The 16,764-nt window shown below is 47.7% G+C and overlaps 1 protein-coding gene across 3 annotated transcripts in view; it reads left to right on the top strand.

Moving 5' to 3' along the window:
• The window catches only part of ANAPC5 (anaphase promoting complex subunit 5), a 108,212-nt gene that overhangs the window by 52,080 nt on the left and 39,368 nt on the right, over positions 1-16,764 (top strand). For all 3 annotated transcript variants that reach the window (XM_073585970.1, XM_073585969.1, XM_073585971.1), the window contains exons 9-10: positions 13,567-13,659; positions 13,741-13,922. In XM_073585970.1, coding sequence (XP_073442071.1) covers positions 13,567-13,659; positions 13,741-13,922 — 275 coding nt within the window. The remainder of the gene's footprint in view (positions 1-13,566; positions 13,660-13,740; positions 13,923-16,764) is intronic.

Raw genomic sequence — 16,764 nt, 5'->3', positions numbered from 1 at the left:
GCACCAGAGATCCTGGCTCCATGCAGAGCCCAGTGCTTCCTTCCAGCAAACCCTGGAGTGCCGCTTTCTTGCAATGTCCCCCTCTCCCTTTTCCCAGGCGGCGGTGCTGTTTTTACTGGGCTCTGGCATCCCGCTGGGCCCAGCGCACGCCCAACAGCAAGTACCCGGTGTGTCTCGAGCAAAAGCCCTTCCGGGGTAGGCTCCGCCCCCTAGTGGTTTCTTCCGGGATTGGCGCCATCTTGGGACTTCAAGACTGGCGCGTGTTCCGCCCACCGGCTTCCGGGGGCTATATGAAAACTTCAAGACGGGCATATGCTGTCCACGTCTCTCCCCTCTCTCTCTCCGGGTTTGTGGTGCCTTCTCTGAAGCAGGACTCAGCTGATCTTCCTGATGGCGGTACTGTGAGTAGTTGCACTACAGCAGTTACTTTCTCCACACCGCTTTTTAGCCTCTGACAGCCAGCATCAGTTAGTGGGTCAGTCAGTATGCCCATGGGAGAGCGGTCTCATTCCTCCTCCTCTTAATCGGCTACCATCAGGGCTGTGGAGTTGGTAAGCCAAACCTGCGACTCCGACTCCTCAATTTCCCTTACACTGACTCCATGACTCCGACTCCCACATATATTGCTTATATTCAAGTGAAAAATTTATTGTAGTACGATGTGAACATCAGACACTTAATCATTTTTATGATGCAATAATCAAGATATTTAGATAGAACATAATATATGTTTATTGGAATACAACTTTAGAACACAAAAAACTGTAATAAATTGTAAATATTTAATACACTGTGTAATATCGATTACATATATAACACTGTGTAATAAACTATGTAAGTGGCAAAAAACAGTTTTCAACAAAAACATACTAAATAACATTTGTGCAGTCTATGAATTTGTCCTAGGAAATAGAATTGCCTCCATCAGATCCTCCTTCATATGTGACCTCAAATCTGACCTAATAATTTTAAGGCTAGAGAACAACCTCTCTACACTAACTTGGGTTGGAGGCAAAGCCGTAACCACATGGGCAGCATCTATAACAATTTCCGGGTATAAAGGAATTGCCTCATGCACAGTCAGTTTTGATGAACGGTTGAATTTTTCTATTTCCTTGAGAGCAAGTGAAACATTTTGCTGAGATATGGTCAATCTGCTTGCTATAGGAGACAGAGTGAAATGCTCCATGTCATCCAAATACTTGTCAAAGTCATACTCCTCATCTGATGAGGATGAAGATATGGCAGCATTAGCACTGTCAGGACCCAAGTCTTCTTGCACCTGGCAGTCCTCCTGTAGGCCACTCATCCTAAATGCTACCTCAGTCAGAGCTTCTTTTCCTTTAGTAAGCTGTTGATCATCAAGCAGTATACGATGACTTGGGTCCACATAAACACCTGCCAGAAAAATTTTATGCTCTGTCTCTCTCCATTTCATTGAAGCAGAAATGCCATCTGCGATTAAACCACCTCTTTGGGACAAGCAAAATAGCAAGTTCTTCCACTCCCTTATGAAAATGCTAGGAGTTAAATACTCAACTTGTAATTTTTTAGTCACGGTAAATGGGTGATTAAGCAATTCCTTCAATTCAGCCACCTGTGTCCATTAACCTTCATTTAGGGTTACCTGAGGGTTTACCATATCTGTAAGAAACGGTTTTAGTTCAAGTAATCGCTCAATCATTAAATAAGTGCTGCCCCACCGAGTGGCTTGATCAACAATTGCCCCTTTCCCAGCACGTCTCTTCAAGATGGAATCAATTTTAGGGGTTCTGGCGGCAATAGCCAATTTCCTCACTTTTCCAATCAGATATCCAGCATGTCCCTCTTGCAGACTATCTCATATTGCCAGCTGCAGCGTGTGCACAACACATCGCATGTGATGAATAGGAAAGTGTTTTGAAGCAGCTTCAACAAGATCATCTATTTCTAAAGTATAATTTTGCTGTTCTTCTGCTGTAATATCTGTTTGTTCCTCAGTTACATGAACAGCACTGTGGCCTTCCATCTCAAACATACTAAATCCTAAATTTTCTTCTAGCTGTTGTTCATTACTCTCATTCATCAGTTTAATTGTACTTATCATGTTTGAAGCATTGTCCATTACAATTGCAAGAACCTCTTCTTTTTTGAGTTTGTAATCTTGCAGGACTTTTTCCACTAAGGCCTGGAGAAACTGGCTGCTGTGATGAGCTTTAGTATCTTTTACTGCCAATGTCTTGGTAACAATTTCTTTGTTGTCACAAATATATCGAACATTGATGGCAAAATAGTTCACTCTGTGACATGTGCAGGCATCCATTTTAAGAAACATGAAGCGTCTTTTGAGAGTCTTTTTAAGATCTTCCTTTTGTTTAAGGACTTCTTCAATCACTAATTTTCTAATACTTTCTCTTTCCAGAGAAACACCAAGTTTGCGGGCCATTTCTCCATTAAGAGCTGTAATAGCTGGTCGTGCAAATAGTGATAATGGTACACCGTCCTTCACAACAAGCTGTATGAGCTGTCTTTTAAACATATCTGCTGTCATTGTTACAGTAACTTTGTCACTTACAAAATATCTTGTTAATGATGTTTGCGAAGCTCTTTCCTCCTCATTTGCCTGGCAGGAAGTGCTGGGCGCGGGTTTCTTGGTGCTGCTGTTATCTTTCTCAGTCACAGCTTTGAAAACTTCTGGATGGAAGCGTTGTAAATGTCTTTTTAGATTGGAAGCTCTTGTAGGAGCATTTTTATCACTGCCTGAGTATGCGCTGATTTTGGCATCACAGCATTTGTTTTCCTCTGGGTCACTTGTCATACATTGACACCCAAAATATTTTTCATCTTTAGTCACTGTGAAATGCTCAAATACAGCTGACTTCATGGGGAGCTTCTTAGACATTTTGTAATCATATAAATTCACTCTCAAAATAATTTTGTCCTATAAAATAATGTATATTATAATTCCAGCAAGAACAGGGAACCATGTACAGTGGGGAAAATAAGAATTTGTTACACTGACAATTTTGCATGTTTTCCCACCTACAAAGAATGGAGAGGTCTACAATTGTACACTTCACCTGTGAGAGACAGACTAAAAAAATCCAGAAAATCACATTGTATGATTTAAATAATATGCATTTTATTGAATGAAATACGTATTTGATACAATAGAAAAACAGAACTTAATATTTGGTAGAGAAACCTTTGTTTGCAATTACAGATGTCAGACATTTCCTGTAGATTCTGTTTCTCTCAGTTGAAATGTACCTATGATTAAAAATTTCAGACCTCTCCATTCTTTGTAGGTGGGAATCGACAGTGTATCAAATACATACTTTCCCCACTGTATAATTTTAGATAGAAATAAAACAAACTTTGCATAAATCAATAGTACAGATGACAAATATAAAGTTTGTAAAATATGTTATTAGATAGCTTTACTTTGAATTTCCAAGGCTTTTCTTATTAGGGTACAGCTCACTAAATGCTTCACAGTCTATGAAGAGGGGAGGAGGGAGGGAGCAAGTTTGTTGTGTATCATACTCCAGGAACAAAGAAACTGATAACAGAGCTAATATCTTGATGTTTTGGCTTCTATACCTATACAAGTCCTCATATAAGTCCTCATCAATCCTGTTGCTGTATTTTCCCTGTATATTGTATGTATCTATAATAATAAATGCCCTAGGCAGCTTCCGGTTGTAACAACTTCCGTCCAGTTGTAACCGGTGACGTCACCGCACACCTCTTTCCATGTTAACCCTCAACACACACACTCCTCTCACCTTTCACCTTCTCCACTCACGTCCACTCACTCTTTCACTCCACATACGACCCTTTCTCTCACTCCGTCTCTCATACTCACGCCGTCATCGCCGCTGATCCACGATCCCCGACATCTTCCGCCGGCGCCATCCGGGATCCAGACGTCCTCCACGCCGGCGACATGTTCTTGCGGCGACGCCATCTTGAGTATCGCGAAATCCCGAAATACTCAAGATGGCGTCGCCGCAAGAACATGTCGCCGGCGTGGAGGACGTCGGGATCCAAAATGGCGTCGGCGAAATCTCGCGAGATTTCGCCAACGCCATTTTGGATCCCGACGGCATCCACGCCGGCGACATATTCCTACGGCGACGTTATTTTGGATCGGTGAAATCCCGCGATACTCAAGATGGCGTCGCCGCAAGAACATGTCGCCGGCGAGGACGACGTCGGGATCCAAAATGGCGTCGGCGAAAACTCGCGAGATTTCGCCGATGCCATTTTGGATCCCGACGTCGTCCACGCCGGCGACATGTTCTTCCGGCGACGCCATCTTGAGTATCGCAGGATTTCATGATACTCAAGATGGCGTCGCCGCAAGAACATGTCGCCGGCGTGGACAACGTCTGGATCCAGGATGGCGCCGGCGGAAGAAGATGTCGGGGATCGTGGAGCAGCGGCGATGACGGCGTGAGTATGAGAGACGGAGTGAGAGAAGGGGTCGTATGTGGAGTGAAAGTGAGTGGACGTGAGTGGAGATGGTGAAAGGTGAGAGGAGTGTGTGTGTTGAGGGTTAACATGGCAAGAGGTGTGATGCTATCGCATCCTCCCGATGCGATAGCATCGGGCCATAATCTAGTATTGTATAAAAGCTAGCTTCCCAAAAGTATATGAGCTCAAAGAAAAAACAAACCAGCATCAAGCATACAGGGAGAACATACAGTATACTGGACTATTGATTTATGCACAGTTTATTGAAAGTTTAAATATGCTTTAAGAAGTAATTACCTTATTCTTGTTGTCCTGTTCACTCTAGAAATTATTCTGAGATAAGTGCCTTCCTTCTTTCTGAATATGTTTACTGGTCTGTGTTGTACCCTTGTCTGTAGAGGAGGAGCTTCACTGGTGCTAGAGTTCACCACTGACACCTCAGCTGCTGCGAACGTCATACTGCACACCCCTACACTTGAAAATAAAGCCTGCACCTTAAGAAGATGTGGTGAATGCAGTCTATTTATTCCAACTATCAATTGATGTTGATGTGTTACTGAAGACGAGCAATGCCTGTCCTGGGCGTCCTTTTGGGCAGCTATGAGGTGTACCTGACTGGTGCTAAAAAAAAAAAAAAAAAAAGTGTTAGCACAGAGACTATCTGGCTTTCATTGTTTTTGGTACAGATAAGATATGGATAGACAGATATGGATAAATGGATAGACAGAGCAGATTTCTAATCTGCTTTTGCTATTGAAAACATGAGCTCAAAAACCTTTCAGGTGATGCGTTTTTTAAAAAATCTGATCTGCTTTTGCAGCTGAAAAACATATAAAAAAAAGCAGCAAAAACGCTGTGTGTGAATGTAGCCTTAGATCAGGAATAGAACAGCCATTTGTAGAACATTTCATAACTTTCCCAAATTCCTATGAAAAAATATTCAGCACATTCTGCATTGAATTACTGTACCCAATTTATTATATATTGTCGGAGTCGGTCCATTTTATATCGCCTCTGACTCCACGACTCCGACTCCACAGCCCTGGATCCCATGGATTAATATTTTGTATGTACCTCATGTAATAGCAGGCTTCCTTCTGGTCAGCCCTCCCCTCTGTGCCTGGACTGTAGTAAACCCACTGTATCACCTACGCAGCCCCCCTACCTTCCCTGCCAGAACCCCTGCATTATCCCTGGAGCCTGATGAAGCTGTCTTGCCTGCCGCCCAGGGGGAGTCCTTTGCCTCAGGGGACAGTGAAATTCCTTGCCCAGGTTGGGCCTCTTCCTTGTCTAAATCCGTGGCCGAGCTTACCAAGGTACCACAGACCTTGGTAACTGTACTCGACAAATTGCCACTTCAGACTCCAGTGGCTTCCGGCACGCTGAAGGAGTCCTTTTTTGGGGCTTCTAGAGGCCGTAAAAGGTTCAGACAGGACCACCAGCCCAGGTCCCCTTCTCGCTCCATCTCACCGCCAGAGTTTGTCTGGCAGTCTGCCTCGTCCCGATCCTCCTCTCCGGAATCAGGCGAGGTGTTATCAGAGACGCACTCAGAGGAGAGTTCGGTGTACGGGCCAGAGCAGTCCCAGGACATCAAGGATATGGTCCTGGGCTTCATTGCCGCGGTCAATGAGACCTTTAACATTAAGGACTCCACATCGAAACCCGATCAGGCGATTTCGTTTAAGCGGCATAAGTCCCCCTCCAAAGTCTTCGCTTCCCACAGAGATTTTGAGGAAGTATTGGCCAGGGAGAGGGAGAACCCGACCAGGCGGTTTCAGAGAGGGAGCCGGTTTGGGATCCTATATTTTCCTTCCCTCCGGAACTCGCCGCCAACTGGATTGCCTCCCCTTCGGTGGATCCGCCAGTGTCGAGACTATCTACCAATACAGTCCTTCCACTTGCCAGTGGGGCAGCCCTTAGAGATCCTAATGACAGGATGGTGGAATCCTTGATAAAATCTGCCTTTGAAGCAGCGGCCACGACATTGTGTCCGGCCTTTTCCTCATCTTGGGTAACTAAATCTGTTACAGAGTGGGCCAAACAGCTTAGACAGGGCATTTTGGCGGGGGCTCCACCGACAGAACTAGCAGATCTCACGAACCAGATCTCACAGGCAGGGAGGTATATGGTATCAGCAGTCTTGTGCAGCTCAAGCGTCCAGTAACATGGTAGCTGTCAAGCGGACGGTCTGGCTAAAGGCCTGGAAAGCCGATTTTATCCACAAAAAATCCCTGACTTGTCTTCCTTTTCAAGGCTCCCGCCTCTTTGGTCCAGTGTTGGACCAAATCATTAAAGACGCGACCGGTGGCACAAGCTCCCTTCTCCCTCAGTCCAAGTCTCGCCGATAGCCCTCAAACGAAAGGCCCTACCCTTTTACTCCTTTCGTCGTACCCCGACGACAGACGCTTATGCCCAGGGCTAGCAGAGACCGCAGGTGCCTAAGGATAAAAAGAAAGTGTATTTTCGAGTCACCCCTTCATGGCGTTCCCACTGCAGATCTACCAGGATGGGGCCAGGTATATCCTTTTCAGCCTGACGCTTACAGGGATCCCAGCTTTCTTCCCAAACTAGGAGGTCGTCTTCTCTTCCTCAGAGACATTTGGCTGAGTTCGGTAGAAGATGCTTGGGTAAGAGAGGTGGTATCCACAGGATGCAAAATAGACTTCAAATCGCTTCCGTAAGACCGTTTTTTCGTATCCCATCCGCCAAGAGATGCTTCCCTGGCTTCGGGGGTTTTTTTACAGCTATCGACTTCCTCCTCAGCTCATGAATAATCATCCCCGTTCCCGCACAAGAGCGTTACACAGATTTTTACTCAAACCTGTTCGTGATACCAAAAAAGGATGGCTCAGTTCGGCCGATATTAGACCTCAATATGCTAAACCAGTGGTTCCCAAACTCCAGTCCTCGCGGACCCCAACAGGTCATGTTTTCAGGATTTCCTTAGTATTTCACAGGTGATGGAAGTATCATCAAGGCATCAGGAATTCTCTCACATGTGTAACACTATGGAAATCCTGAAAACATGACCTGTTGGGGACCGCGAGGACTGGAGTTTGGGAACCACTGCACTAAACAAATGAGTTCGCCTGCGTCACTTCAGGATGGAGTCAATTCGTTCAGTGATTTCTTCTATGGAGGATCAGGAATTCCTGCGCTCCATAGACATTTGGGACGCCTACCTGCACGTTCCTATTTTTCCGGGACATCAGAAATTCCTGCGCTTCGCTATCCAGCAGGATCATTTCCAGTTTCTGGCCCTACCATTTGGGCTGGCAACAGCCCCCAGAGTTATAAGATTATGGCAGCACTGGTAGCTATTTTAAGGGTCAAGGGCATAGTGCTAGTCCCGTATCTCAACGATATTCTCGTCAAAGTGCCGTCCTTCGCCCAGGCCCAGGAAAACATATCCATGGTCCTCGACACTCTGTCCCAGTTTGGTTGGCTCATCAACAGGGAAAAATCCTGCCTTATGCCAATGCAACGCCTAGAGTTGTTACGCATGCTATTGGACACCATTCGGTCAAGGCAGAGGCGTAGCTAGGGTTTTGGTTCAGGGGGTCGAAACTTCTGAGTGGGCCCCTAACCAGGTAACCTTGATTATAACTGGCTGACGCACCTTAATAGTGGAGGAGAACCTCAGCAGATGACCGCGCTGTTACTGAAAATAATTGCTATATAAAGACCAACATTGAAATTACCGCCATATGGTCAGTGGTAGATACCCGTCCTACAGAACATACTGTATAAGAGATCACAGCATAGCTACAGATAATAACCTACCGCTGACATTCTTTCTGAAGGAACCGTTCACTTTTCACGTCTTTTCCATCTGGCCCATACCGACATGACAACTTCTTCAGCCAGGACTCTGCTATAGAGAATACAACAAAGACATGTTTCACTTCTCACTGTCCAAAATGGGACTATCCCCAACCTGCACAAACGCCTCATCCTGCTGATGCCCCAATGCTGATCCGCTGCTGTCGTATGTGACCCTATTAATGCACCTGCTGTGTGGCCCTGTGTGACCTCTAAATTTTAAAGCAACCCTCTAGAAAATACTAAGGCCGGGTGCAAGTGCCCGAAAAAACAGTGCCCACATTTTATCCCCTAGAACGTAGTAATGTTTTTTTTACTCTATATTGTATAATGCACTCCCCATAGGCAGACTCTATACTGTACATAATGCACTCCCCATAGGCAGACTCTATAGTATAATGAATTCCACATAGGAAGCCTCTGTAGTGTAATGCACCCCTATAGGCAGCCTCTATAGTGTAATGCACTCCCCATAGACAGCCTCTGTTGTGTAATGCACCCCCATAGGCAGCCTCTATAATGTAATGCACCCCTATAGCCACCCTCTGTAGTATAATGTACCCCCATAGCTACCCTCTGTAGTATAATGTACCCCCATAGCCACCCTCTGTATATGCACCCCCATATCCACCCTCTGTAGTATATGCAACCCCATAGCCATCCTCTGTAGTATATGCAACCCCATAGCCATCCTCTGTAGTATATGCAACCCCATAGCCATCCTCTGTAGTATATGCACCCCCATAGCCATCCTCTGTAGTATATGCACCCCCATAGCCACCCTCTGTATATGCACCCCCATAGCCACCCTCTGTATATGCACCCCCATAGCCACCTTCTGTATATGCACCCCCAATAGCCATCCTCTGTATATGCACCCCCAATAGCCATCCTCTGTATATGCACCCCCCATAGCCATCCTCTGTATATGCACCCCCCATAGCCATCCTCTGTATATGCACCCCCCATAGCCATCCTCTGTATATGCACCCCCCATAGCCATCCTCTGTATATGCACCCCCCATAGCCATCCTCTGTATATGCACCCCCATAGCCATCCTCTGTATATGCACCCCCATAGCCATCCTCTGTATATGCACCCCCATAGCTACCCTATGCATATGCACCCCCATAGCCATCCTCTGTATATGCACCCCCATAGCTACCCTATGCATATGCACCCCCCATAGCGATCCTCTGTATATGCACCCCTCATAGCGATTCTCTGTATATGCACCCCCATAGCTACCCTATGCATATGCACCCCCATAGCCATCCTCTGTATATGCACCCCCATAGCTACCCTATGCATATGCACCCCCCCTAGCCATCCTCTGTATATGCACCCCCCCATAGCGATCCTCTGTATATGCACCCCCGATAGCGGTCCTCTGTATATGCACCTCCATAACCACCCTCTGTATTGCCCCCCAATAGCCATCCTCTGTATATGCTCCCGCATACCTACCTTATGCATATGCATCCCCATAGCCACCCTCTGTAGGATAATGCACCACTCCCCCATAAACTAAATACTCACCTCTCTTCCTCCTGGTTCCTGCGCTGATCCCGCTCATCTCCGACTGCAGGCGCTGGGTACTGACGTCATCGCCCCCTGTCAGTGTCGGCGTTGGTGACGTCAGACGCTGACAGGGGGATGATGAGAGAAGGAGCGCTCGCTCCTTCTGTCATCAATGCGGTCAGCTGTGTCGGCATGTAGCCGACACCGCTGGCCCTGCGATGACGGGCGGGGCCCCCCCCCCGCCTGCTCAGGGGCCTATAGCGGCCAGACTCTCCCTGCTCTGCCGCAAAGTGCATCTGTAGCGTAGCGCCACCGCCCCCTCTGCCCCCCCGGTAGCTACGCTACTGGGTCAAGGGTTTTTCTCCCTGAAGGGAAAAAGACAACTCTCCAGCAGGGAATTCTCTTGCTGCTAGAATCCCGACTTGTCTTTTCTCTCGGCCTGGGGAGGATGGTAGTGGCTTCAGAAGCAGTCCCCTTTGACCTGTTCCATTCCAGGATACTTCAGAGACATCCTCCTTCAGTGGGACAGGTCCATCCTTTCTCTGGATCGCCCTTTTTGCCCTTCTATTCAGGCCAACCAGTTCCTCAGGTGGTGGCTAACCTCCCCTCTTGTTCATCTGGGTCGGGCTTTTCTTCCCGTCCACTGGCAGGTGATAACTACGGATGCCATCCTCCTAGGCAGGGGGGCGGTATTCCGTCACTTGACGGTCCAGGGACGTTGGTCGACTCCTGAATCTCTGCTGTCATTCAACTTTCTCGAGCTGAGGGCATTCCTTCTATCCCTCCTTCATTGGGAAGGACTTCTCAAGGACCAGCCGGTCCGGATTTAAACAGACAATGACACAGCATTGGCATGCATCAACCACCAGGGGGGACCTGAAGCTCCCGGGCACTGGCTGAGGTATCCAAAATCTTCAGCTGGGCAGAAACATCAATTCTGGCAGTTTGCATCCCCGGCATAGACAGCAAGGCTGCCGACTTTCTCAGCCGGGAGGGGCTTGAGGCAGGGGAATGGTCCTTACTTCAGGAGGTATTTCGTCAGATCTGTCTTCGATGGGGGGACCCCGGATGTGGACCTTCTGGCGTCTTGGCAGAACAGAAAGGTCCAACAGTTTGTCTCCAGGTGACGCGATCCTCTTGCAGTAGGGGGTCAACGCTCTGGCCATTCCTTGGTCACAGTTCAGACTCCCATACCTGTTCCCTCCCCTTCCCCTCCTTCCCAGATTGGTGAAGAAGATCAAGGTGGAGAGGTGCCGGTCATACTGATCGATCCCTATTGGCCCAGGAGGGCCTGGTTCGCAGAAGTAATCAATTTTCTAACAGACACCCCCTGAAGGTTCCCCGACAGACCAATCTTTTGGCTCAGGGGCCGTTCTACCACCCGAATTCTTGGTTGCTCAATTTGATGGCATGGCTGTTGAAACCATGATGCTGAGAGCAGCCGGATTTAGCTGGTGTGAATCTAATCACATCACACCTATGTCCTGTTCCTTACCATCTGTCCTGGCCTTTCTTCAGGCAGGGTTAGATGCCCTGAGTTCCTGAAAAGGCCAAGTATAAGCTTTCTCTATTCTTTTTCAGAAGAATGTAGCTTCCCATCTGCAGGTTAAAACCTTTCTTCCAGGGGTGGCATATACAGCCCCTCTGTACAGGTCTCCAGTGGCCCCCTGGGATCTTAGCCTGGTCCTGGAAGCTTTGACAAATCCCCCCTTTGAACCTCTCTGGGAAGTTTCCATGTCCTTCTTGTCCTGGAAGGTGGTATTTCTTGTAGCCATCACTTCTATCAGACGTGTTTCAGAGCTGGCGGCTCTTTCATGACGCCCTCCCTTTTTGATTATTCACCAAGACAAGGTTGTCTTGTTGCCTCGCCTTCCTTCTTTCCTTCCCAAGGTGGTGTCCGCCTTTCACCTGAATGAGGATATAATTCTTCCTTCATTCTGCCCTGCTCCAACTCATCCTCTGGAGCGTTCTTTGAATAAGCTAGACCTGGTCAGGGCGATAAGGGTCTATCTGGCTAGGACTGCCCCTTTCAGGAAGACAGACTCACTCTTTGTAATTCCTAATGGTGTGAGAAGAGGCTTGCTGGCCTCTAAGGCACCCGCTGGATCAGAATGGCAATTCAGGAGGCCTACCAGATTAAGAACAAGGTGCTCCCTGCTGGGGTTAAGGCTCGCTCTACCCGGGTGGTGGGCGTCTCCTGGGCGGTGCACCATAGGGCATCAGCCAAACAACTGTGCAAGGCGGCTACCTGGTCGTCCGTTCATACCTTTTCAAGGTTCTATAAGGTCCATACCTATGCTTCAGCGGACGCCAGCCTAGGCAGAAGAATTTTGCAGGCGGCAGTGGTGAGCTCTCCGACCTGAATGAAGTTTGTTTTTTCCCACCCAGGGACTACTTTAGGACGTCCCATGGTTTCTGTGTCCCCCAATGAAACGATAGAGAAAACTCCAGGATTTTTGGTTGCTTACCGTAAAATCTGTTTCTCGGAGTCTTCATTGGGGGACACAGCACCATCCCATGTTTATATTACTTGTTATGAGTATTTGATTGGCTTATATGATGTTTTCTCTTACTGCTTTCTCACTAACTGATTGTCCTACAGTAGTATACTACGGAGGCGGCGTTAACATTTTTTTCACGGCATAGTGTCAACCTCCTAGTGGCAGCAGCAGCGCACACCCATGGTTTCTGTGTCCCCTAATGAAGACTCCCGAAAAACAGATTTTACAGTAAGCAACCAAAAATCCTGTTTTCCTTTCAGGCCAGCGGGAGTTAAATGTCAGGTTTTCCCCGCTGGCAAGCTGGTGTAATTGCATTGTTGCTGTGTCAGCTGATATGAGTGTTGACCACTCCCACCATCCTTTAAAAGGTCACCTGGTGCATCAGCTGACTGTTGGTGTTAGAGCATTCTACAGTGACCAAGCTAGAGTAAGGAGCTCTCTGGGTGCAGTGGTACTTTGCTGAGTTCGCTTTTCTGGTGCCTTGTTCTGCTGTGCGGTGCTTTGCAGCAGAGAAAGCTAAGTTGCGTTTTTGTTACCTTGACCCTTTGGTGTCACTTCCACTTTGTGTGTATTATCTGCAGAGGTGAGACTAGTGCTCCTTGCCAGCCAGTGCACTAGCCAGGGAAGATATAGGTGACAACTAGGGATGAGGTATCTTGATGGCGGCAGGGGGAAAGGACCCGCATAGGGCATTATCGGAGTGCAGGGAGAGGCCCTTCCCTCATTCCCTATTGTTATGGCCTACCTCTCACCAATTCCATCCCCGTTGTGTGTTGTTCTAACCCCTGACTGACTGACCACCCTTTGAGTCGTGTCACACCGCTACAGTCACTCCATGACATTACCTGTGTCCCCCAATGAACCAATAAAGAAAGAAGGATTTTTGGTACTCACCGTAAAATCTTTCTTGGAGCCTTCATTTCACGGAGAATTTCATATCGTAAGCGTTATTCTAGGAATTTTTCAAGATAAATTTTTCATATCCCTTTCAATGTAAAAAGTCCTCAGGAATAAGACACCCAAACTTTTTAAGAGGTGCATATTTCTTTAAACATTTGGGACTTCTTTGGGCTGTCTGTGCACCATAAACTGATTGTAGCTTATATCTTAGCTACTATTTATACCATTTTCTGCTGCATATATAGTAAATCGGTAAAGCACTACAACAAGATTGTGCTAAAACTGAGATTTATTTTTTTTTAACTTCAGAATACTGTTTGCTAGCTTCTGATGAAGTGTTCTGTAACTTTTTTCTTTATCCAGAGTTGGTTGTACATCCTAAAGAGCAGAAAAGGTGAGGACAACAGTGTGTTGCTGGAACATTCTGTAAAGAAAGCTCTGCACTTTGGGCTGCCGGTAGGTTAATACTTTTCTTCATAATGTTGAGGACTGCATTCAGTATGTAAATGATAACAAAAGCAACAATTTCTCTTTCAGTATCTGGCTTCCCTTGGCATTCAGTCATTGGTTCAGCAAAGGGCATTTGCAGGAAAGACCGCAGATAAGCTTATGGATGCACTTAAAGACTCTGACCTTCTTCATTGGAAGCACAGTTTGTCTGAGCTTATTGACATCAGTACTGCTCAAAAGACCGCAATCTGGAGATTGTATGGACAGAGGTATCATATTCTTTATATGAAATGTGGAAAGTTTTTGAAACAATATTTAAGATTAGCAGTCCTCTTACTGTGGAGTGTTTATAGCTGTTGTTCAGGTTAAGGATAAGTTCACACGTAGCGGAACTCTCGCGGAAATTACCACGAGAGTTCCGGAATTCCATTCCGCGGGAAAATCGCATTTTAAATTCCCGCGATTTTCCCGCGGAAAAACTACCATTTTGCAAGCGTAATTAGCTTGCAAAATGCTAGCGTTTTCCAAGCGATCTGTAGCATCGCTTGGAGAACTGATTGACAGGTTGGTCACACTCGTCAAACATAGTGTTTGACAAGTGTGACCAACTTTTTACTACTGAGGCCGCCTATGCAGCATCAGTTGTAAAAGCTAAAATGTAAAAAATAATAAAATAAATAAAAAATGGTGTTATTCTTACCTTCCGACGTCCCGCGCAGCCTTCCCGCCTCTCTCCACGCTGCCGTTCCCAGTAATCCTTTGCGAAAATGCCCGTGATGACATCCGTTCTCGCGGGATCGCGACGTCTCGCGGTAATTCGCGGGCATTTTCGCAAAGGATTACTGGGAACGGCAGCGTGGAGAGAGGCGGGAAGGCTGCGCGGGACGTCGGAAGGTAAGAATAACAATATTTCTCTCTCACCCATGACAGCACCACGGAGAGAGGGGATCCGCCCTTCAGGGACAGGAATCTACAGATAAAAAGGGCGGTACCTCTCCTCCGCCTTCAGTTTGGTTCCTGTCCCTGACGGGGGGACCCACAGTACGGCGTACCTGCGTGTGAGAGGAAGTCCGGATCCGGGGCCGACCTGTCCTGTATACGGCAGCGGGGAGGCCCCTGTCGCGGCAGGAGCGGTGCCCGAAGCCGCCACCGCTGGGGCCGATGCGGGCTGCCAGGTGAGCGGGCGGGGGAGACGTCAGAGCCGCCGCTCCGGAAAGGAGATTGGGGCTCGCGGGGACCCGGTGGAAGTGCGGGCAGCGCCATAGTACAGAGAGTACCAAGATGGCCGCTGCCCCGGAAGTAGAGGAACGGCTTCCGGGTCCCTGGAACCGGCGCATGCGCAGGAGCGCGCTCCCCGGCCAGCGCGGTGCAGGATGGGAGCGGTGACGTCACGGGGGCGGCAAAATTAAAATGGTGGATTCTCAACTCCTGGCTGGAAGCGATCCTGATAATGGAGGATAGCGACCAGCAACAGGAGCAGCATGCCAGGCTGCAGCCCAAGCAGCAGCAGCACCACCAACACCACCACCGGCAGAAGGAACGAGACAAAGATGGCCGTTCCAGCAGCCACTCAACGCGGCGCAGTATGTCAGCGGCAAGGAGCAAATCGCCACCAGGAGATCAGCCTATACAGGACCTGACTCCATCTCCCGAACTGGTACCTGCAGCCGCGCACCTTTAGGGGTGAGTGATCTTCGTGAATGTTCATCCTTGTAATATATTCCTCTCCCTTATTAGGGAAAGAAGAAGGGGAAAAAGAAGAACAGGGAATGCCTGACTTGCACTAGACCCCTACCCGTATCATGGGAGAAAAAACTCTGAGAGTCTTGCACAAATGAAATTCTTTGCCAGGAGACTCCGGATTTCGCATCCGACCTAAGGGCCGCAATTAAATCAGAGGTTCAGAGTGCCCTCGTATCCCTTAAGCATAGGGATAAAACGAGGAAGAAAGATACGATAGAAACCTGCCAGTCACCACGTCGGGAGAAATCACGTCTAAAACCTCGGAATCCGGCTCCTCATCCTCAGACGAGGAAACAGGAGGGCGTCACTGTTTCCCCTAGAAGAGGTGGACAGACTAGTACAAGCTGTAAGGTCTACCATGGGGGTATTGGACCCTAGGCCGGATAAAACAGTCCAGAGCATAATGTTCGGGGGACTAGGCCAGAAAAACTGAGAGTATTTCCGCTTAACGAAATTGTCAAGGGCCTAATCAAAAAAGAATGGGACAAGCCAGACAGGAAAAATACCCACAGTCCCTTCCATTAAAAGAAAATATCCATTTGAGGAGGAGGCATCTACATCTTGGGATAAAGCCCCGAAGCTCGATGTAGCAGTCGCAAAGGCCTCAAAGAAATTTGCCCTTCCCTTTGAGGACATGGGCACCCTCAGGGACCCCCTAGATAAAAAGGCGGATACCTTTCTAAAGGGGGCATGGGAGTCAGCAGGCGGTAACCTCAGGCCAGCCATAGCGGCGACATGTACCTCAAGAGCCCTAATGGTATGGGTAGACCAACTTGAGAAACAGCTGAGGGAAGGGACACCAAGAGAAAAAATCTTAGATTCTATCCCAGTAATAAGGGGCGTGGCTGCCTTCCTAGCGGACTCATCGGCCTATTCAGTCAGGCTATCGTCCAAAACAGCAGCACTTTCAAACGCGGCCCGAAGGACACTATGGTTTAAAAGTTGGCCAGGGGACCTACAGACCAAAATGAAATTATGTTCAATCCCCTGTGAAGGGAAATTCCTTTTTGGAGAAACGTTAGATGACATCTCCAGAAAGCAGGGGACAAGAAGAAAGGATTCCCAAATTTAGGGCCAGCAGCATTTAAAAGGCCGTTTCGAAATAGGAGGTTTTTTCAGAGGAGACCACCGAGGGAACAAAAGTGGGATGACAAAAGAAGAGAGAGGGTTCTTCTTTAATAACTCCTCCCGAGACAAAAAGCCCTCCAAGTGACAGTACGCCCAGGGTGGGGGGAAGGTTAACCCTTTTTCTCCCAGCCTGGAGGAGAATTTCAAACAACCCATGGATAGTAAACCTAATCCAGGAGGGCCTAAGAATAGACTTTCTCTCTCTTCCACTTCAAAAGTATGTAACAACGCCGCTGAGAT

The sequence above is a fragment of the Dendrobates tinctorius genome, unplaced genomic scaffold, assembly GCF_039654945.1.
Source record: "Dendrobates tinctorius isolate UK_male_01 unplaced genomic scaffold, ASM3965494v1 ptg000090l, whole genome shotgun sequence".
In the NCBI taxonomy this organism is placed as follows: domain Eukaryota; kingdom Metazoa; phylum Chordata; class Amphibia; order Anura; family Dendrobatidae; genus Dendrobates; species Dendrobates tinctorius.
This window is presented reverse-complemented; position numbering and strand designations above follow the sequence as displayed.